This window comes from Acanthochromis polyacanthus, chromosome 14, assembly GCF_021347895.1.
Source record: "Acanthochromis polyacanthus isolate Apoly-LR-REF ecotype Palm Island chromosome 14, KAUST_Apoly_ChrSc, whole genome shotgun sequence".
Taxonomy (NCBI): domain Eukaryota; kingdom Metazoa; phylum Chordata; class Actinopteri; family Pomacentridae; genus Acanthochromis; species Acanthochromis polyacanthus.
Genome location: NC_067126.1, coordinates 6,897,357 through 6,920,007, shown reverse-complemented (window position 1 = coordinate 6,920,007; position 22,651 = coordinate 6,897,357). Strand labels below are relative to the sequence as shown.

Below are 22,651 nucleotides of genomic sequence, written 5' to 3'. Positions count from 1 at the left end.
ACATATTGATATATTGCCACGTTTTACCTTGTCATCATTTAGCTAACAAGTCTAACATTGTTTGCATCCAACAATGTCACACAACTTACATGGTTTGTTTGGAAAGAACTGTGTAAAGTTTTTTGCTTCTTGCTAGCTCTGGCTGGTTTGCTAAACATTACTCCAGACACACGTTCAGCACTGCTCAGCACAGCAGCACGTCTCCTCTGGAACATCTGCGTTAGCATGCGCTCATGGTGCATTCAAAGACGGCTCGGGAAAACACGTTACTGGATGCTAATAACGGGTTTAGCTGTTGTAACGGCTGAAAAAAGAGCGGGGGACAGAGGGGACAGATGTGGAAAGTGCGGGGGACATGTCCCACGCGTACCCCGCGTCCGTTACGCCCATGTGACCAACTCCCTATCAGATCTGGGGTGGCCGCAGGGGTGGCCAATGAGATTTCAGGGGTGGCCCCGGCCACCCCAGGCCACCCCCTAAAATCGCCATTGACTGCATGCAGGGACGCTCTATAGCTGCGAATTGAAGTAATTTTCCAAAACTCTAAAGAAAAATTCACTAAAATCAATTTTTAGCCACAAAAATTGTCTCCTAAAGGAACATTGAACATGATCAGGGAGGTTACTGGAGTCTGATTTAGATTATTTTAGTCACTAAAATGTGGAAAAACTGTTGATCAGCCGTAGTTTCCTTAAAATCTGTAGAAAATATCAAAGCAGATAACTTTTATTTCTCACACCACTTGTAGTTTTCATGTTTTCTGCAGTTTTAAATGCAAAAATGCAAAAATGTGAATACTGACAGGTGTTTGGAAAAGCCCCTACAAATAGAATAAACAAATATTAATTACAATCTTACTGTCCAAACAAACAGCATAAGTGGAAAGATTGTGTGTTTTCCATCCTTCAGTGTTATTTTTCAGTGTTTATATTCAGTAATTTTGTGAATTTTTACATTTTGCCAGCAATTAAATGAAGCACTATTAATCCTTGCACGTGTAATTAAGTCTTCAGCAGAGATATTGTGATTAAAAACGGAAAATCACACCAATTACTCAGTGTTTAGAGTCATTAAATCCGATTTATTGCATTTTAAACAGACAAACACCATCCACAGGGCAGGAAAGACTCTCTCCTGTTTATTCATACATGTAGGTTATAGGAAAGATAATCACAGTTGCTATTCAAACACCACAACAAAAAAGGAGACCAGCTCCGACAAAATGGGTCATTTTCATAAAACAAACTGCTTCTCTGCCAGCAGATCAGTGACTTTGAGAAGACTTCAGGCGTCACAACGTCGTCTGAGTCGGTTGTTTAAGGCACAAGTTCAGTCTTTGGTTTGTTTCAGTCCCTTTAAAATCCAGGAGGCACCAAAGAGAAAACATCTAGCTTCATAATAATCTCTCTGTCGGCTGTGTTCACACTGTCGGATTACTGCAAAATAAAGTTTCTGGTCCTATAAGAAACAAAGAAAGAATGCAGGTTTTTTCTGTAGAAACTTAAAAACATCAAATCAGTTTAAGTTATTTCAGATAGAGGCGTTGCTCCAGTATCTCACATTCTGTTCAGAGTTTTCTTGTCTTTGCTGCATTATAATGAGTTTATGTGAAGTATATGTACGGGAACATTCAATAAGGTGAAATCAACTTTATATGTTGTTAGTTTGAAGACAGCATGGAAGCAGCCTGACACTGTGCACATATAATGACAATATATAGGAACTATGAACACCAGTTTTGTTTTCTACACCAACATTTTGTCAAAATAGCAAACTCATGAACTATAGAAGAAAAACACTTTTTTCCCCTTGGATTTGTTTTGGGTCAGTATGAAAATTTCATCATTACATCGTAGCATGATCATATTCCTCATTTTAAATCATTCTATTCTATAGCAATCATCATTTTAGAATATATATCAGACAATGATAATCATTCTTGCCTCAAGCATAAGCATTATCATGTGGTTAACTTATATAGTTTCTCATTTTAGCTTTTCATTGTTCTGCTTAAAGCTTTTATTTAGGTAGTGGTTGCTCCTGGGATCTCAAAGAACTAGACCCCACTTGACAATTTACAACACCCTTTTCCAGCTACCTTGAAATTCCAACATTTCGGGGTGATTTTTTAAAGAGTTTTGCATGTCTTTACAACAATGTTTGCACTCTGATAGGGAGACATAAAGGATAAACTCTGTTATGATACAGTTTCACAATTGAATCATAGATTTTGTTAGAATATTTGTCCCCCGACATGTTAAAAATAACAAAAAATGGAATTAAAGTGAAGTTTTTTTCTTACATACTCATACAAATTCATACAGTTTCTGCCACTACAGTCTATTCTTTGTGTGTCAGACACTTTTCTGTCCGTAACTGTTTCAAGAGAAACTAAAGTTGGTTTCCGACAGTGTAAACGCAGCCAGCAACAACAGGAAGTGACCAGTGTGAAGCAGGGAATTATGGGAAACATCTGTGATGTGCAGAGATGGAGGAAGAAGAGGAGAAAACTGAGTAGAAGAAGTGATTCTGGTCATTGTTTAGCGTCTCTGAGTCTTATTCTCATCTTCCTCCTCCTCCTCCTCTTGTTCTTATTCCTGCCTTCCTGCCTCCTCCTCTTCCTCACCTCCCTCCTCCTCCCTGGCCTCCTCTTCCTCCTGCTCTTCCTCCTCGATCTGCTGCAGGGCGTTGAGTCTCTCCACCACACAGTGAGCCGTCAGTCTGGCCTCAGGATCGTGATCCCAACACTCAGTGATGGTGGAGCAGAAGACGTTCATCCCCTGAAGGAAACAAGAACAAACACAATGGTGGTAGTCTCTCTTTGTGTTAGTTTTGTGTGAGTTTTGTAGTAGATTTGTGTCTTTTTGGTCATTTTGTGGTCTTTTTGTTTCTCTGGGGTTGTTTTTTATGTCTCTGTGGTAGATGTGTGTCTTTATGGGATAACTGTGTCTCTTTTTAGGTAGTTTTGTGTCTCTTTGGCCCAAAGAGACCAAAGATTTTTGGGTTGTTTTGCATCTATTTAGGTTCGCTTTGTATCTCTTTGGGGTCATTGTGTGTCTGTGGTAGTTTTTTTGTGTATTTGCAGTAGTTTTGTGTCTTTTTGTGGTCATTTTGTGTCTCTGGGTTTGTGTCTCTTTGAGGTCACTGTGTGTCTCCGTGGTAGTTTTGTTGTATATTTGTAGTTTTTTAGTGTCTCTGTGGTAGATTTGTGTCTTTATGGGATAATTGTGTCTCCTTTTTAGGTAGTTTTGTGTCTCTTTGGGGTTATTTTCCATCTATCTAGGGTCATTTTGTGTGCATTTGGCTTCATTTTATGTCTTTGTGGTTGATTTGTGTCCCTCGGGCTAATTTATGTCTCTTTGGGGTCATAATTGTGTCTCTTTGTGGTAGCTGTGTGTCTCTTTGGCATTACTTTGCCTCTATTTGTTGTAGATTTGTGACTTTCATGGCCATTTTTTTGTCTTTATGGGTCATTTTGTGTCTCTTTAAGGTCACTGTGTGTCTTGGTGGTAGTTTGTTTTGTGTATTTGCAGTGGTTTCTCTCTGTTTATGGTAGATTTCTGTCTTTATGGGGTAATTGTGTCTCTTATAGGTAGTTTTGTGTCTCTTTGAGGTTATTTTCCATCTATCTGGGGTCATTTTGTGTCTCTGTGGTAGTTTTTTGTGTATTTGCAGTAGTTTTGTGTCTTTCTGTGGTCATTTTGTGTCTTTGTGATCATTTTGTGTCTCATTTTTAGGTAGTTTTGTGTCTCTTTGGGGTTATTTTGCATGTATGTAGCTCCATATTTTGTCTCTTTGAGGTCATTGTGTGTCTGTGATAGATTTGTGTCTCATTTTGATAGTTTTATGTCTCTTTTTGTGTCTCTGTGGCAGTGTCTTTTTGTGTATTTGTAATAGTTTTGTGTCTTTGAGGTCACTGTGTGTCTCTTTGGCATTACTGTATTTCTCTGATAATTTTATGTGCCATCCTGATTGTTTTTGTCTTGTTGTTGGATTCTTGGTCGTGTTTATTTTGTGTATCTTTGCGACCATTTTTTCTTCCTTTGGGGTAGTTTTGTGTCTCTTTGTCAATATTTTTGTCTCTTTCTGGTCATCTGTCTTCTCTTCCTGCTGTTTTGTGTTTCTTGGGCATAAATCCTGTTGCTCTGTCACTCTTCTGTGTCTGACCTGATGCTGTGTCCATGTCGGGGGGATATCCGGTCGTCCTCGGTCCCTCAACACCAGGTCCCTCATGCTGTCCACACAGGGCTGTTCACAAACCTTAGAGCCAAACGCCGGCTCGTAGCTCTTCACCTCTGAAACCAACACACAACAATGCAGAAACCATTAACACCTCAGGAAATTAATGACACATAACTAAACTTGGACCTGTTGTCATGGGACCAACTTTGGTCTGCTTTCATTTATCCATTTTGGAGTTCTAGGAGCTAAATGTAAAAGTGAATTTGGTGGGTCATTGAGTTCCAGGTGCCAGATATGAGAAGATGTAGCTACGTTAGCCATGTTCCCACATAATTATGTAATGAATTTGAAGTGCACGCTTAAAAATGCGACTTGAGCTGATTTCCGTTAACTTCTTTGGAGCAAATAATTGAGTCTATGTCGTATCATCAGAAGAAAAGTTGCAAATAAAACCAGTTGTTTCCCAATCAATGACAAATTTTTTTAAAGAAGAAATAATTATAGTTCGTCTTTCGAAAAAGTAATAAAAAAAACCATCTCAGGTGAATGTTATTTGTGAAATCGTGGAAGTTCCTCAGCATTTTGCGATGTCCATTAACTTTTTGTGATGCAATTTTTCAGATTGCACATAAAAATACATTATAGAAACATGGCTACTGTGGTAATCATCACTTTTTCACTTTTGAATGTACATCGATGAGGATTTCTGTCAAAATATTTATTAAGCAGAACGCTGAAGACCCTAACTTTGGATTTTGGACACATACTGTACAGAAATAAAGTGCAATCATAGGCCACAGTCCTCAGATATTTGAGTAAAGTGACCCAAGTTCTTCCTGTGTTGATGCTCCACCTCTCCAGCAAGTTTTACTAAATTCAGTCAGGTAGTTTGGGTGCAGTCTTACTGACGGACATAAAATAAAACAGCATCCATATTCAAACATGATGCCTGTCTCACTGTAAACTTTTGATCCTTCCGGTTTGTGTGGAAAAGCAGAGCAGAACCGGCCACCTTTGCCTTGCAAGTTCAGATTCTGGGAAAATTACAAGACACAGTGAGGACAAACCTGTTCGTCCTCATTGCGTCCTTTGCATAAGTTTTAGAAGAGCTGTGATGGATAAAGCTGAGACATCGAGGATGTACAAACTGAGAAATGAGAAAAGGGGCAAGAAATGCTTTAATTAGCTTATATCTACCTGCTAGTATCACCTTCTTGAGGACTGATCACCTTCAGCGATGCATAAGATACGTTTAGGCTGAAGCGTTATCCTGGCCTGAATCTGAATGGACTGATGGTTAGACACAGAAAACCTCTTACCTCCGATGGCGTGGCAGCGGGACGCCATCTCCCACAGGACCAGAGCCATGGAGTAAACATCCATCTGTTTGAAGGCCTCCAGGTCCTCCAGGTTCACCCTGGACTCCAGCACCTCAGGAGCCATGTAGCGAGCCGTCCCCACCTGGACAGGAAGTCACAGCGGAGTCCAAACAAATGACAGCCAGAACAGGAAATAATGTTGATTACATGCAACCCTGTGTACTACTAAACTATATCTCTCTTTTTAGTTTTAAAAGAAACACATTTTCTCCTCAAAAGTAAAACAGTGGCGTAGTAGGAGGAACCACAAAGAGGTGGAAGAATATATACATGAGGAACAGGACCTTCAACCAAGACACTGCAGTCAGAACATTATTCTTAGATTTCATTTTGGTTACTAAGGGGTAAGGTTGAGGAAAACATCACAATTTGGGTCAAATTCAGCTCATGTTAGTCTTTTCTATGTTTCCTTAGTTTTTTCTTAATATTTGTTTTTACAAGCAAACACCACTTTGTTTGAGCTCCTTTTTGTATTTTCTCTGCTAATTTTTGTATAACTTAGTTTTTCAAGCTAATGTCAATATGCCTTTATGTCTCTACTAAAAGGTATCTCTTTTTATTTTGCCAAAGTTGTTGTTGTTAAAATAACATTAATCTTTTTTTTTAGAGATAATGTTAGTCTATTTTAAACAAGCACTGCTTTTTATCAAAATACAAATTCACATCTATTAAAGGGTCTTTAAATATACAACTTTACTGTGATGAAAACAGCCTCTGTTGTAGGTCAGGTTCTGATAAATGTAATCCAGATTTTGACTAACATGAGCTAAAGTTTAGTTTGTTGCCTCTGGCTGTTTGTAGGAGTTTTTCCTCTGAGTTTATTGAATACCTGCAGCATAATCCATATGGGCAAAGAGCGTTCATCAGTGTAATGAATCAGTTCAGTTTACCTGTCCACTGTGGGCGTAGTCGTCGACTGTCAGGGAAAGATCCAGTCTTAACGCTAGACCGAAGTCACACAGTGCACACTCGTTTCTGCTCTTCACCATGATGTTGCTGCCTTTTAAGTCCCGATGGGCAACGGGAACCTACAGCAACACAGGAAACCAGCAACAAGCACCGTCACAGAGCTGAATTTATGGTGCAAATGGAAAAGCATTCACCACAAAATAATTAGAGGTGCTAATAAATCCACATCAGAAAAACAAATGTTCATATCAGCAAAGGGCTAAAGAAAAAACGACAGTATGAGGTAATCCATCTTGAACTCTGAAGGTGTTTTGAAAAGTTAACCTCATTGTGTTAACAATTCAAAATTGTACACCAAAATAAAGGAATTTGAATGGATTTGCTTGTGGGCTCAAATTGTATTCTTTTTCAAAAACCTAAAACAAGAAGTCCAGTTATTTCCCACTGAAGCTCCAATAACTATGAATGAGGTTTTGAGGTCTTCCTCCTCCAGGACACAAACTGAGAGTTTTGGTTTCTCTTTGACTCGCTCTTTGCCAGGACAGACACATAATCTGAATAATCAGTGATGGACTTTCAGAGGGTGAGTTTACCTTCGGTGCCCCACTGGGCGTCGTGTCGCTGTGGAGGTGCGCTAATCCTTTAGCAATGCTGCCTGCCATGGCAACAAGCTCCTCCCAGCTCAGTATGTTCGCGGTGAGGAAGCTCTGCAGGTTTCCAAGGCTGTGATAGGCCAGAACCAGCCAGTAGGACCGGAGGCCGTGGCCTGGCGAACCCCTTTCCTCAGCCGCCAGGAACTGAACCACGTTTTCATGCTGCAGCTCCGGGTCGGAGAAGATGGAGCACTCGTTCCTCCAGGAGGCGTACTCCACGGCCGGAAACACCTTCACCGCCACGGTGTCATAGCTGCTGACTCCGCCCCTCTCGGCCTCCAGCAGCCGACCCTTCCACACCTCAGCGAAGCGCCCCTTCCCCACCAGAACCTCCAGCTTGATGGGCAGCAGTTCGGCCGGTTGGCCCTGCCAGTCCGTCACATCGCTGATGGTGTCATCGTGAGAAGACGGTAACTTGGCATTGTACTCGTCGCCAGCACCAGGACCCATCAGACCTCCATGTTCCTTCTGAGCGCCTCCACCCTGCAGGTCCAAAGCCTGGTAGAGCTCCGGGGTGCGTTTGGTCGGCCAGTCGGGGCGTGCAGGAGGGCCCGGTTTGTCAGGGCGCCGTATGCGGTAGAAGTAGAAGGCGGCGGTGGCGACCAGAGCAACCAGGACAGGAGGTACCAGACTAACCACCACCACTGGGATGACATCTTTACTGTGCAGCCTGGAGAATCCTGCGGGAACACATGAAAGCACTGACTTCCCATCCTTCATTTCATCATTTAAAATCCATAGACACTGATCAGCCACAACATTGGTCAATTGAATAACATCGATCATCTTGATAAAAAGCAATGTTCTGCTGGCAAACCTTGAGTTCTGACATTCATGTGGATGTTTGACGTGTACCAAGCACCTAAATATTCCAGTTTAAGCAACCCCCCTCAACCACCAATCCCCCAGGTCTTTTTGAGCATCTGTGGGATGTGCAAAGACAAGCCTGATCTAGGTAGGCCCCATCCTGCAGCCCACAGAATTCACTGTCCTGGTGCCACAGGACATCCCCAGAGGTCCTGTGTCCATGCCCCACTGGGTCAGAGGGGTTTTAGCAGCATAAAGAGGACCAATACAATATTAGGCAGATGGTCATAACGTTATGCCTGACCGGTGTATTTAACCCTCCTCCCTCTGCTCACCGTTGGCTCCCTTTTCAAAGATGAGTTTGTCATTACATTCGTGCTCGCCGTGGCAGCCGCAGACCATCATGGCCCCCTCCTCGGCTGGCTGCTGGACCATGTGACATTCCCTGGTGGTGAAGTTCAGCAGCAGTCCAGGATCAACGCCCTCCAGAGGCAGAGACGGGTGGTGACACATCGTATGCACCGTCATCGTGTCGTTGGTTTTCCTCCTGGAGGAGCAGACGAATATGTGACCAAACTATAAAATCATGTGGTCAACCTGATAGTAATACAACTTTATATCAGATGTGGTTTAATAAACTGGTGTTCTTAATTTTTAGTAGGACCGTATCACTCGGGGGATATGGTAAGGAGAAGAACTGACGAAGAGTGGTGCTTCCTAGAGACAAGTTAAATCCTAAACTCTAAACAAAATCTCCTCTAGAACAGGTTAATTGTACATCATCGGTTACCATAGAGATCTAGCAGGTTTAAAGAAAGCCACTTTTGCGACACTGAAAACTCTGACTTTAAGCTCAACTTAACTGCTAACACAATAATCTCGCTTCATAGTACAATCCCTTTTTTGTTGTTTTCTATGACCTGAGAACTAACAAGGTCTGGGTACCAAGCCTGGGGGAACTCCGTGTTTAATTGATGTACACTCAGACAATCAGTGTAATTCGTGATACATACAAAGTTTGAACAATGTACCAGAAACATCCAGATCATATTACACTAATTAAAATCTGCTACTTTATACTTGTACTACAATATATTTCAGAGGGAAACTATATATATATATATATATATATATATATATAGATGGATATATAGATGGATTACTAAATAGGTCCACCAAGTTCTAATGCCTGAACATGCAAACCAACCACAAAGAGACAAGCCGACCTCAAAAAGAAACAAAAAACTCAAAAGAGATGCAAAATCACCACAGACACAAAACAGCCCCAATAAGGCACAAGAAAGCCACATCTACGAAGACCAACAAAACAGCTTTAAAGACATACAGCGTGACCACAATAAGTCAAAAAGCAACTACAAAGAGACACAAAACAGCAAGTAGCAATAACCCAACTACAAAGAAACACCAAATGACTAAAAAGATACAAACTACTCATAGATACCAACCATTAGGAGATATCAAATAGCCAGAATCACAAAATGCCCACAAAATGACACAAAGCAGTCACACAAACACACAAAGGCATTTAAATGACTGTAAAGAAACACAAAATAAACACAAACAGACAAAACAACCCTAAACAGACACAAAACTACCACAAAGACACACAAATGACTTGAAAGACAAAAACATCAGAGACACAAACCAATCATAGAAAGATACCCAAAAATCACCACAAATAGTCCCAAAACAACCACACAGACACAAAACAACTGCAAAGACACAGAAGACAACTGCAAACAGACACAAAACAACCACATAGACACAAAACAACTACAAAAAACAGAAGACAACCACAAAGAGAAACAAAACAACTGCAAAGAGACACAAAACAACTGCAAAGAGACACAAAACAACCACATAGACACAAAACAACTACAAAGACACAGAAGACAACCACAAAGAGACACAAAACAACTGCAAAGAGACACAAAACAACCACATAGACACAAAACAACTACAAAGACACAGAAGACAACCACAAAGAGACACAAAACAACTGCAAAGAGACACAAAACAACCACACAGACATTAAACAACTACAAAGACACAGAAGACAACCACAAACAGACACAAAACAAATACAAAGAGACACAAAACAACCACAAATAGTAATAACACAACTCCAAAGAAACACCAAATGACCATAAAGGGACAGAAAAGGACACAAATCAATCAAGACCACCAACCATTAGGACATATAAAATAACCACTGAATCACAAATCACTGACAAAGTGACACAAAACAACCGCAAAAATAACCATTAAGACTTAAAACAACTGAAAAATGACACAAAACAGCCACAGAGACTCACAAAACCAACACAAAGACAAATTTTCAGCAAACAAGAATGAAAAAAACATGACAAGATAGTAATGTCTGTGCTATCTAAAAGTGCAGTCATAAGTTATATTATTGTCTTGTATAATAGATTTTTGAACATTAATCTAAAAAGTCACTACATTTGGCAGCTAAATGTGGTGTGATAAGCAGCAAATCATCTCCTGAAATCTAGTCAAATAGAAAAAAAATGGAACCAAAGTAGTTCAAACTTCTACTTAAGTAAACTGAATGTGTTATTTTTCGTCACTGGGGAAAATGGTGAAGTACAGATCACTGTATGAATCTTAAAGTTTTGTTTGCTATTTAACTGTTGTTTTCCTCTCCTCTTTTCTTCTGTCACTTTCTTCTTATCACTGGTTTCCTGCAGAACGCTGGGAGGGTCGGCTGACTGACGCCAACAGGAAATGAGAGGGGGAGCAGCGAGGGGGGATCCCAGCGTAGGACTGCTATCCAAACAAAAGCACCAATCAGCAGAAACTTTCCAGTCGTAAAGAAAAGAGGGCTGGTGCGAGGGTCTGATGCTAGAGCTTCTCTCAAATGTAAAAAAGAAAGCACCAACTGTATGCAAGCAAATATGAAAAAAAACAGCATATGCTTTTCTTTTCTTTCCTGCAACAGTAGCAAGTCGAGAGAAATCACTTCAGGATGTTTCATAATGCTGATCTGCTGCATATTGAAGTGGCTCAGCTGTACTGTTCTGTTCTCTGCTGGCTGAGCTGGAGGATTACAATGAGTGCTTGGTGATGAGCCAGCATTTTTATGGACACTAAAGGCTTCAGGACAGGCTGCGGTGTAATTATATTTCATAAAAACAATGCCACAACACAATAAATCTCAAAAACATCAGCCAGACTGAAGACAAACTGAGTAAAAGTTCAAAATCTGATTCCACAGTGACATAGGAGCAACGATGAAAGTAAAAAAGTTTATTTTATACTTGTTCTATATCATTTTTCAGAGGGAAATACTGCATTTTTTACTGCAGTGATCAGACGGATTTCTGAGCAAGTCCACCAAGCTCTAAAGTCTAGACATGCAAACCAAGCACAAAGACGCACAAACGACATTAGAGAGACACAAAACCACCAAAAAGAGACAATAAGTGGCCACAAAGAGATACTAAACTACCACAAAGAGACACTAAACAACCACAGAGACACAAAATTACCACAAAGAGACACTAAATTATTTCAGAGACACTAAACAACAACAAAGAGACACAAAATTACCACAAAGAGACACTAAACAACCACAAAGAGACACAAATTTACCGCAAAGAGACACAAAATTATCACAAAGAGACACAAAATTACCACAAAGAGACACTAAACAACCACAGAGACACAAAATTACCACAAAGAGACACTAAATTATTACAGAGACACTAAACAACAACAAAGAGACACAAAATTACCACAAAGAGACACTAAACAACCACAAAGAGACACAAATTTACCGCAAAGAGACACAAAATTATCACAAAGAGACACAAAATTACCACAAAGAGACACTAAACAACCACAAAGAGACACAAATTTACCGCAAAGAGACACAAAATTATCACAAAGAGACACAAAATTACCACAAAGAGACACTAAACAACAACAAAGAGACACAAATTTACCACAGAGACACAAAATTACCACAAAGAGACACAAATTTACCACAGAGACACAAAATTACCACAAAGAGACACTAAATTATCACAAAGAGACACTAAACAACAACAGACACAAAATTACTACAAAGAGACACAAAATTATCACAAAGAGACATTAAACTACCACAAAGAGACACTAAACAACAACAAAGAGACACAAAATTACCACAGAGACACTAAATTATCAAAAAGGGACATAGAACAAGACAAAAAAACAACTACAACAACAAAGACCAACAAAACAGCTTTGAAGACATACAGCATGACCATTCGGAGACAAAAAAAAACCCCCAACAACTCCACTGTCATAACACAGTCATAACACAGCTACAAAGAGACACAAACCAACCATAATATGATACACAACAAAAACAATAAGTCACAAAGCAACTACAAAGAAATACAACTTAGCTACAAACAGATGCTGAACTACCCCAGTAAGACACAAAAGAACCACAAAGAGACACGAGGAGATGCAAACCAACCATAACTACCCACCATAAGGAGATACAAAACAACCACAAACACCTACAAAGTGACACAAAACTGTCACAAAGACACACAAATCAAACACAAAGACATGCAAGAGGAAACAAAACCACCACAAAAAGACAGACCAAATCAAAGTAAGACACAAAACAACCACAAATAGTCATAACACAACTACAAAGAAACACCAAATGACTACAAAGACACACAAAGAGACACAAAACAATCATAAGGAGATGCACAACAAGTATAGAGAGACACTAAATGACCACAAAGACAGAGAACAACCAAAGACACAAAACAAACATGACAAAGACCAACAAAACAACTTTAAAGACATGCAGCATGACCACAAAGAGGCACAAAACAATCTTAAACAGCCAAAATACCACTACAAAGAAACCCTAAATGACCACAAAGACACACAAAGAGACGCAAACCAACCATAAGGAAATACAAAACAAACACACAGACATGCAAATGACTCCAAAGAGGCACAAAATCAACAAAAACAGAAAAAACAACCCTGAAGAGACACAAATCGACTGTAAAGAGATACACAAAGATTCACAAAGCAATGACAAAATGACACTGTAGATACACAAAGCAACCATAGTCATTACACAACTACAGCAAAACACAAAATGACAACAAAGACACACAAATGGACACAAACTAACCTTAACCACCAACCATGAGAAGAAACAACAAAACCATAGAGACACAAATCAGTAACTGTGCATTTCATGTCCTTTACACAGACAATTATTTAATTTCCACCTGCACGTTTAATGGTTGTGTCTTCAGTTTAGACCATTAAACACAGTGCTGTGATGTCTGAGTCTAGCTGAGAACTTACTAAATAATAAACAGAACTTTATATTAGCAGCAGCTGCAGAAAGTAAATCACTGGTGCAGTAATGTAGCAGGTTCTCACCATATTGCGATGCAGATCTCCTCAATGACGGTGCAGAAGGACGACAGAGTGCAGTTACTGAGGCAGATGTTGTCTTTACACACCGGACTGGAAACTTCACACCATTTACACAAGTTGAAGCTCAGGTGGCTGAAAGACTCGACGACAACTAGAAGACCTGAAACAGATGGAAAGACTGTAAAGCTGCAGTAGATACGTTAAATACACATCACCTTCTGAGAATGCACTAGTATTATGGTCCTATAGCCATGAACAACACTTGTAAAGACTGTGTATATCATGGCAGGCTTGAGTTTCCCATGACTTAAACAACTCTTAATTGTTTAGGATTAAGGCATTTGTCACAAAAAAAATAGTTTGGTTCATTCATTGGATTATTAAGGGTCTTCTGGAAATGAAACTAGACCTGCTGGGTCAAAATATACATTCATTCATGGTCTCTTAACTTCTTCTGAGTGACTACAATTGACTACAGCTGATGACTCCACTGGGTCAATTTAAATAGAACCCATCTGATTCACTCATTAGACTCAAACGCTACAGTGGGAAAGTCTGAGGAGTTTTATATCAACATGAGCCAAGAATCTCCATGAAGAAGGAAGTTCTTCCTTTAGAAACTGCATCTTAAGGTTCCACTGAAGTTTGCTGCTGATCACATGGACAGAGAAAAGGCCTTCTGAAGGAAAGTTCTGTGGCCAGATGGAACATAGCCTGAGCAGAAATATGTTTGGAGGAAAGAAAGTGAGACTTTTAACCACAAGATCACCAAAACTACCATCAAGCATGGAGGTAGCAGTGTCATGCTCTGGGGCTTTTGATAAGTGTTTTTGGACTGGCTTAGGTTTGATTTTGGTCCTTGTTTTAGACTTTTTTAGGACTGGTTTCAGATTGTCTTGGGTCTTTTTTTAAACCCCAATAACCCCAAACCTACCGTCAAGCAAGGTGGTGGCAGTATCATGCTCTGTGGAACTGGAGCTTTATACAAAGTAAATGGAATAATGAAGAAGGAGGATTACCTTCACATTCTTCAGGAAAACCTAAAACTATCAGCAGAAGGTTGATCTTGGACACAGTTGGATGTTTCAACAAGACAATGAACCCAAACACACATCAGACGTGGTAAAGAAATGGTTCAATCAGGATAGAATGACGGTTCTAGACTGGTCTCCTCAAAGTCCTGACTTAAACCATCTAGAACCTTTGAACTTATGAAGGAAGAGGTTGAAAGTATTTAAGGTGTTGTTTCTTTGTTGTTGTTCTGTTGTTTTTTGTTTTTTGTTTTGGCATCCCAGCTGCCAGAAAAGTAGTCTTTTCAATAGTTTTGTTTACAGTGTAGATTTGGGAGGGACGTATAACGAGATTTTATATAAAATATGAAGATAACAATTTTATCTGAAGACCTGCTGCATTGTTAATGCAGTACCTAATAAATACTAAAACATGCTGGTAAAATGATGTTATTTTCAATACACAGAGGACGTATTTATTGCCACGTTCAGCCTCACGTGAAGCTGTTGGGTTTGGGTGTGTCCCTCTGATGCTATTAGCTGTTAGCATGCAGCCGAGCTGAACTGAAACTCTGGTTTTTGTCATTGCGTGTATGGTTTGTAGGATTTAGCATGTGTGTGTGCTTTTATGTGTGTGTCTACAATTGCGTGTGTCGCTTTGCCACATCATGATCACACCCAGATGACAGAAACGACAACCAAAACACAACACGCTGCACTTCTACTCTGTCAGGAAATCAGGCTTTCCTTTAACCTAAACCTGATTCCAACCCAAATACAGTTTAAAAATACTGTCACAAGGAAAGGAGTGCATTTAAAACTAAAAAGCATACTGTATCATTTGGATTTTCACATAGATAAATGTGTATTTAGTTTTGCAACTATTAAAGATGGAGCAACTTTAACTACTTTTGGGTGGCTTTATAGCAAATTTGTAGATATAGCTTCTAATAAAAATTTTGATTGAAATATAGTGGAGTAAAAAGTACAATATTCACCACATAGATGTAGTGTAAATGTGAAAGTCACATCGGTCCTCGCAAAGATAGACGTACATTTACACAAACACAAACAGAAATGGCAGTGTTGTTTGCAGATCTGCGTAAACATGCATCAGTTACACACACAACCCCGACCACACTGCATCATAATTGTGTATACTTCATGCACACACACTGGACTGTACACATAAGCACACAACACTCCATTAACTCTGACACACACACACACACACACACACACACACACACACACACACACACACACACACACACACTGAAGCTGTTCCAGATGTTTCTTCCAAACTGAGCCGAAGACAAAGGAAGAAGAAAACTAAAAGAGCTGAGGAGCAAAAAGCTGCTGTAATTAGAATCAGCAGCTCAGACTTGGTGTGTGTGCAGTTGTGTGTCTGTCTTTGTGAGGGCCGTCATTGGTTTTTAGACTCTGAGAGTGAGGATGTTTGGAGAAAGTGAAGAAATTTTGTTTTTTTTCCTCCCTTTGGGACGGACTCACCGAGGCTGCAGCTCATTTACTGCACTGTTAGCGCAGAAAATGCTAAGTTTTGTGTAGAAACAGTGAAGTTAGCATCACACAGGCTAATGCTGTCTTACAAAAAGACTAATGTTAGCATAAATAAAGACATGTTTACATAGAAAAATTACACTGGCATTTTAAAAGATGAATATTAACTTAAAAACTCATGCATGGTACAAAAAAAGGTGTTGACCCATGCAAGAAATTTTTGGACTTTAACATGATAATTGCACTATTATTTCGCATTAAATGTAAGACATTAACCTCTAGGTAAAGACACGTCACACTGTTTTGTTTCTATGCTTAGCCAACATTAATATCACAGTGTATGCAAGCTGTGTGTCTTGGAATTAGTCTTATTTATGATTATTTATAGGTTTAATCATATGTAAAAATGTGTCTTCTGACAGCAAAATTTGAAAAGCAAAGCTAGGCCACTTTTGCCAGTTTAAGTAAGCAGCTGGAATGAAATTTGTATGACTTATAGGTTATTAATACTCATTTTAAGCCTCACAAATTTTGGTTAAAAGTAATTTGGATGGCTGATCCTTTAAATATCATAGAGAAGAACAAATGCAGGTGCAGGTGAGGGGAAAAGGTTACTGAATAAACATAACAAACCCAAATAAATAACTCAAAATACTATTTATAATAAGCATTATTACCTTCGCCAGGAGGTTATGTAATCATCGGAGTTTGTTTGTCTGTTTGTCTGTTAACAGCATAACTCAAAAAGTTATGGACGGATTTTCATCAAATTTTTGGTGGCCATCTCTCAATTGTACAGAGTCCTTCAAAAAATCCCGGATCACCTCCAAAATCTAATCGATTGTTACTTTTGCTCTTCCGGACATTCTGTACAAATTTGGTGAAAATCCGTCCATGACTTTTTGAGTTATGCTGTTAACAGACAGACAGACAGACAGATGGCCTGGCGGAGGTCTGCGCTCTCCGAGTGCTTTTCTAGTTATATTATAATATCATAAGGAAATGTTCCCTAATGGTATCTAATCTAACAGCAATTTGCAGACTCTTCTGTGATCCTGCTACTGTTTGATGCTGCAGGTATTTAATAAATTCAGAGGAAAAATGCCTGCAAACAGCTGGAATCAACAAACTAAACTTTGGCTCCTTTTAGTCAAAACTGAATTACATTAATTATTGGTGAGTCTCATTAATAAGATTGATTAACTTCAACACAGTAAAATTGTGTGTTTATAGAAATAGGAAGTCTAAAGCTAGAATTAAATAACTAATGTTAGCAGTGTAAAAAAAGTGTCAAAATGCGTGAACATACTAAAGTTAGTATAAAAAAGACTAACATTGACTGAAAAAAAATTCCAGCTATATATTTACACAAAAAGCTAATATTAGCACAAAAAACAGCACTTAAGAAAAGATTAATGTTAGCATAAACAAACTTAAGTTAGCATAAAATATTGTAATGTTATTCTTAAAAGAGATTATCATAATAAACTAATGTTGACCAAAAAAAGGAAGTGGAGATCAAAAAAGGGTAACATTAGCTAAAAAACAAATCATAAAAAACAAAAGTTATTCTAAAAAAACTAGCTGGAAACAAATACAGTGAGTATGAATACATACAAAAAACAGGAAAGTCGAAAGCTAGCTTTAAAAAAACAAATGTCAGCAGAACTAACAAAAGCTAGCTTAAAGACAAACGCAAGCTAGTAAAAAAAATAGCTGAATAAAAGGTATGTTAGCATAAAAACCTAACATTAGCATGTAAAAATGAGAAGGCTGATGTTAGCGTAAACATACTAAAGTTAGTACAAAAAAGACTAGGATTAGTGGAAAAAATTATTCTACTTGTATATTTACACAAAAAGCTAATATTATCACAAAAACAGTAGCTTAAAAATATTAATGTTAGCATAAACAAACATAAGATAACATTAAAAAAGACTAACATTATCTCAAAAAAGACTAACGTTATCATAACAAACTAATGTTGGCTTTAAAAAGAGGAAGTGGAGACTGGAGAGAGATCAAAAAAGGCCAGCATTAGCTCAAAAAACAAATACAAACACATAAAAGTTATTTAAAAAAAAGACTAGCTAAGTCGAAGATTTATGCCAACTAAATTAGCATAAAAAGACTAACATTACCTAAGACTAACATTATAGACAGGAAAAACTAAAATATAGATAAGACAAAACAACTAAATAATAATTAAGACTGTAAATAAATAGAAAGAGGTAAATATTGTACTAATTGTACTAATGCTGATTGCCATGTCTCTCAGCAGTTTATAAAGTAGTTCAAATAAAACAGAAGTTGATTTTTTTTTTTTACTGAAGCTTTGAGGAATAAAATTCATTCTTAAATTTGTTATTTTGTAAGATTTATTTTGATATATTAAACACTGATCAGAAAGTTTTGTACTTTTACCTAAGTAAAATCCTAAACACATGAGTTGTACTTATATTAGAGTATTTTTGTATTACTGAAGTAAAAGTTGTGAGTATTTCTTCCACCTCTGCAGAGAGAATCAGGTCGAGGTTCAGACTGGGTTGGTGGCCTGAGAACGTATTACACCAATGACGGTCCTCACAAGGATAGAAGTACAGACGGTGTGTTTGGGCCTCCAGGAATAAATTGAAGCCAGAAGTGAAGCTGCGTTCTGAGCCAAGTTAGCATCCAACGCCCCGCCCTCAAAGGCTCATGGGAAATCTAAGCAGTCCTGGCTGCTCAGAGGAGGCCCTCCCTATCACAACCACCAGTTTGTTTAACACAAACACACAAACACACACACACACATGAAGAAAACACACAGATAATTGTGTGTTTGGAGGCTTTCATTCCCAAAACAATGTTAGTTCAATCAACTTAAAGGAAAAGTTTGACATTTTGGAAGATGTTCTTCTTTGCTTTCTTGCTGATAGTTAGATGTTCAGATTAGAACAACAGCAGTCTGTTAGCTTAGCTTCGCATAAAGACTGCAAACAGAGGGAAACTAGTAGCCTAGCACTGGGAGGTTTCACTATAATATTGTCAAGAATAAAAAATTAAAGTTTTCTGAAGCTGCAGCATTTTTTCATTCGAAGTTTCCATTTAAATGTTCTCTTCAAGTATCTTCTGTTTATGAAACAGAAGCATGTGAGTCACCCGGATAACACAAACATTCCTACTGTTTATGATGATGCCACCACCGTGCACATTCTATCTATCTATCTATCTATCTATCTATCTATCTATCTATCTATCTAGTATATTGTAAAATTTAAGAAGTAAAAGTAATCAATACAGAAACATTGCAACTCCGATTCTTTTCAATTCCCAGCAGTATTTTATCAAATATATTCCTTCAACTAATCCTGATTTGGTTTATTATTGTTTATTATTTGCTAGTTATGTTGATCCTGGTGTGATATTGTTTCTGTGTATTTGTTTTAATAAAATACTTTTCATCAATTAAAGTTGCTTTTTGTAACTTTAATGAGTCACCTGGATGACAATCCTTGTTTATGATGATGCCACCACCATGCACATTATAAAAACATACATTTATATGTATTCCTGTTGTTTTGACTGTGAAAATAAAAGGACAAAAGAAAAACATTATGTATGTTAAATAAATTCTCTAAATCCCCATCTGCGTCTTTTTATTTTTTTTTACTGTCACCAGTGATTTATTATCTCATGTTTAATTCTACTTTTCACTCTGCAGTGACTTAATGTCCGTGCTTGTCTTCGTTCAGCTGTGCGTTGTGATGATTTTCTCGTATTCGTGTCTAAATCTTCGGATTCTCTGGTAAACAAACAAACAGACAGTTTCTTTCAGTGCCAGTCTCAGTCTTCTCCAGCGTCTTAAAGAAACCGGCGTTTGTGCAGTGATTCATCAGATACACTCGCTCTTTGTCACATATGAGATAATAGATGCCTTTAAACAGTAAATGACAGCGAGGAAGACGTACTTTTACTGCAAATTCAACGTTTCACACAGACTTTTAACTGCAGCTCATTCACCTGACAGCTGCTGGTCATTCTGTATGTTAAATTTAGAGAATACTTGTGTACATTTACTACTCGTACTTTAGCTATGCAAAGTTAAAGATACTTGTGTACTTTTACTTATAAAGCTTAAACTACATGAAGCTGAAGACACTTGTCTACTTTTACTACAGATAGATAACAATACTTGTGTACTTTTACTGCAGATAGATAACAATACTTGTGTACTTTTACTACTTATATTTAAACTACATGAATCTGATAACACTTGTTTACTTTTACTACTTATACTTAAACTTCATGAAGCTGATAATCCTTGTGTACTTTTACTCCCAATACTTAAAATACATAAGGCAGCGCACTTTTACATCTGATAATTTAATCATATAAGCTTGATAAAACTTTTGTACTTTTGCTCGTGATACTTCTACTCCATAAAGCTGAAAACACTTGAGTACTTTTATGACAGATATCCAAACTGTGTGAAGCTGATAATATTTGTGCATGGTTACTAGTGATACTTTAACTACATGAAGATGGTAACATTTGTGTACTTTTACTAGTGATATTTTAATTACACAAAGCTCATACCTGTGTGCTTTTACTGATGATACTTTAACTACATGAGGATAGTAATGTTTGCATACTTTTCTACATTACATTTTCCCTTTTAAAACATATAAAAGATGCTTTTACGCAGATTAAAATACAGTTTGATGACAGAAAAAAATAGAAATAAGTAAGTAAGCAGCTTTTCATGCAAGCTTTTATGAAAATTTTTATTCTATTTTTAATCATCTGTTATTTTTTGAAAAACTGAACATATAGTGATGAAACACTGCGATGAAACAGATCAATGCACGAATGATAATAATCTAGCTGCGTCATATATTAATTTAAAAAATGTCCAACTTGTGAATCTATAACTGCTCAAGCCATTAAACAATAATAAGACCCTATAATATGTCATCTCAAATTAAAGAAATGTTCAAATCATAAATGGGAAAACCTACAAAAAAAACACACATCTGGTTGCTTTTTTTTTTTAAATTTCCAAAAAATGATTTAATTCATAAAAAAAATTACACTACTAATATTTTGTTTGTGGACAAGAAATCTGTCCATACTGATGAAGGTTATTGAATTCAATGCTGCTCTAATTGACAAAAACAGCCGAGGCTCATGGGTATTGTAGTTTTTCAGAAATCAGAGTCTCCTAAAGTTAAATATATAAGAATATAATACACTTAAAATATAGTATATACCATGTTTTTCTTTTGAACTTTTTTCGCAGTAAAAACAACAGGAATATATATAAATATATGCTTTTATAATGTGCACGGTGGTGGCATCATCATTAACATGTAGGAATATTTGTGTTATCCACGTGACTCACATTTAAATTACACCATTTGTGTACTTTTACTACAGATAAATGAACTACATAGTTTACAAATGATGTTTAAATTTTTACTTCTGAATATTTAACCGCGTGTAGTGACAACAGTTGTGTACTTTTATTTCCTTGTACTTTAGCTTCATGAAGCTGAGGATACATGTGTACTACTGCTCCCAATACTTTAACTACATGAAGTAGGTAATACCTGTGTACTTTTAGTACAACAGCATATAAAACTTGTACACTTACTGCTGATACTTTGGCTACTCAAAACTTGCAATACTTGTGTACTTTTACTTCTTAATATTTAACCACATTAAGTGACAACAGTTGTGTACTTTAATTACATGAAGCTGATGATATTTGTGTACTTTTACTTCTGATACTTTGAACTACATGAAGTAGGTAATACTTGTGTACTTTTACTACAAAAGCATATAACACTTGTACATTTACTGCTCATACTTTAACTACACAAAACTTGTAATAGGCTATTTGTGTATTTTTACTACTGCTATTTTGACTACATGAAGCTGATAACACTTGTGTACTTTTACTTCTGATACTTTGTCTACATGAAGTAGGTATTACTTGTGCATTTTTACTATAAAAGCTTATAACATATGTTCATTTACTGCTGATAGTTTACAAAAAGCTGGTAATACTTTATTAGTAGTTTTGTTACTGCTGTTTACCTCCATGAATCTGAACGTACTCGTGTACTTTTACTACTGTTGTTTAAACTACATATTGCTGATGGTACTTGTGTACTTTTACTACTATTAAACCACATTGTACTACTTTTACAGCTGCATTAAACTTTTATACTTTAAATGATACTTGAAAATGTGACTTTTACTCCTACTGTAGTACTTTTACCTCGCAGTACTGCTACTTTTACTTCGGTAAAGGGTCTGGAAAGTTTTTTCCAAAACAGAGCGTACCCCTCCATCATCCCTCCGCTCGGCCCTCACAGCTCCGCAAACACCCCGAGGAGCAGAGAGCAGAAGCCGGAGATCGGGCTGCACTCACCGGCTGCGAGCAGGACGAGGGTCCCGGTCCAGAAGCACCGAGCCATCATCGGGGGTGAAGCCGGAGGAAGACAGCGGCGCTCGGTCAGTCGTTGCGTCGGTGAGTCGGTGTTGAGTCCCGGTTCCAGCGGAGGGCAGAGGGACTCCAGATGTTTTTCATCCAGATGTGGCTTCGCCCCGCCTCCTCCTGCTGCTGCTGCTGATCCACATGTGAGACACACAGCGGTGGAAGCAGAACTCACATCTGCAGGGATTTCAGTTCATTTAAAGATAGAAAGCAAGCTTTAATTCAGATTTTAACTGTCTTACTTTGTACTATTTTTAA

General features: G+C 37.9%; 1 protein-coding gene across 1 annotated transcript; it reads right to left on the bottom strand.

The window, feature by feature from the left end:
• Positions 1-1,060: 1,060 nt before the first annotated feature.
• tgfbr2l (transforming growth factor beta receptor-like) lies at positions 1,061-22,527 on the bottom strand. The gene is made up of 9 exons (XM_051959457.1): positions 22,328-22,527; positions 13,382-13,538; positions 8,266-8,477; positions 7,064-7,803; positions 6,452-6,589; positions 5,502-5,643; positions 4,168-4,295; positions 2,627-2,780; positions 1,061-1,458 (listed from the first exon to the last, which is right to left on the bottom strand). The coding sequence occupies exons 1-9, from the start codon at positions 22,374-22,376 to the stop codon at positions 1,421-1,423; spliced, it is 1,758 nt and encodes a 585-aa protein (XP_051815417.1). The 5' UTR covers positions 22,377-22,527; the 3' UTR covers positions 1,061-1,420.
• Positions 22,528-22,651: the final 124 nt, after the last annotated feature.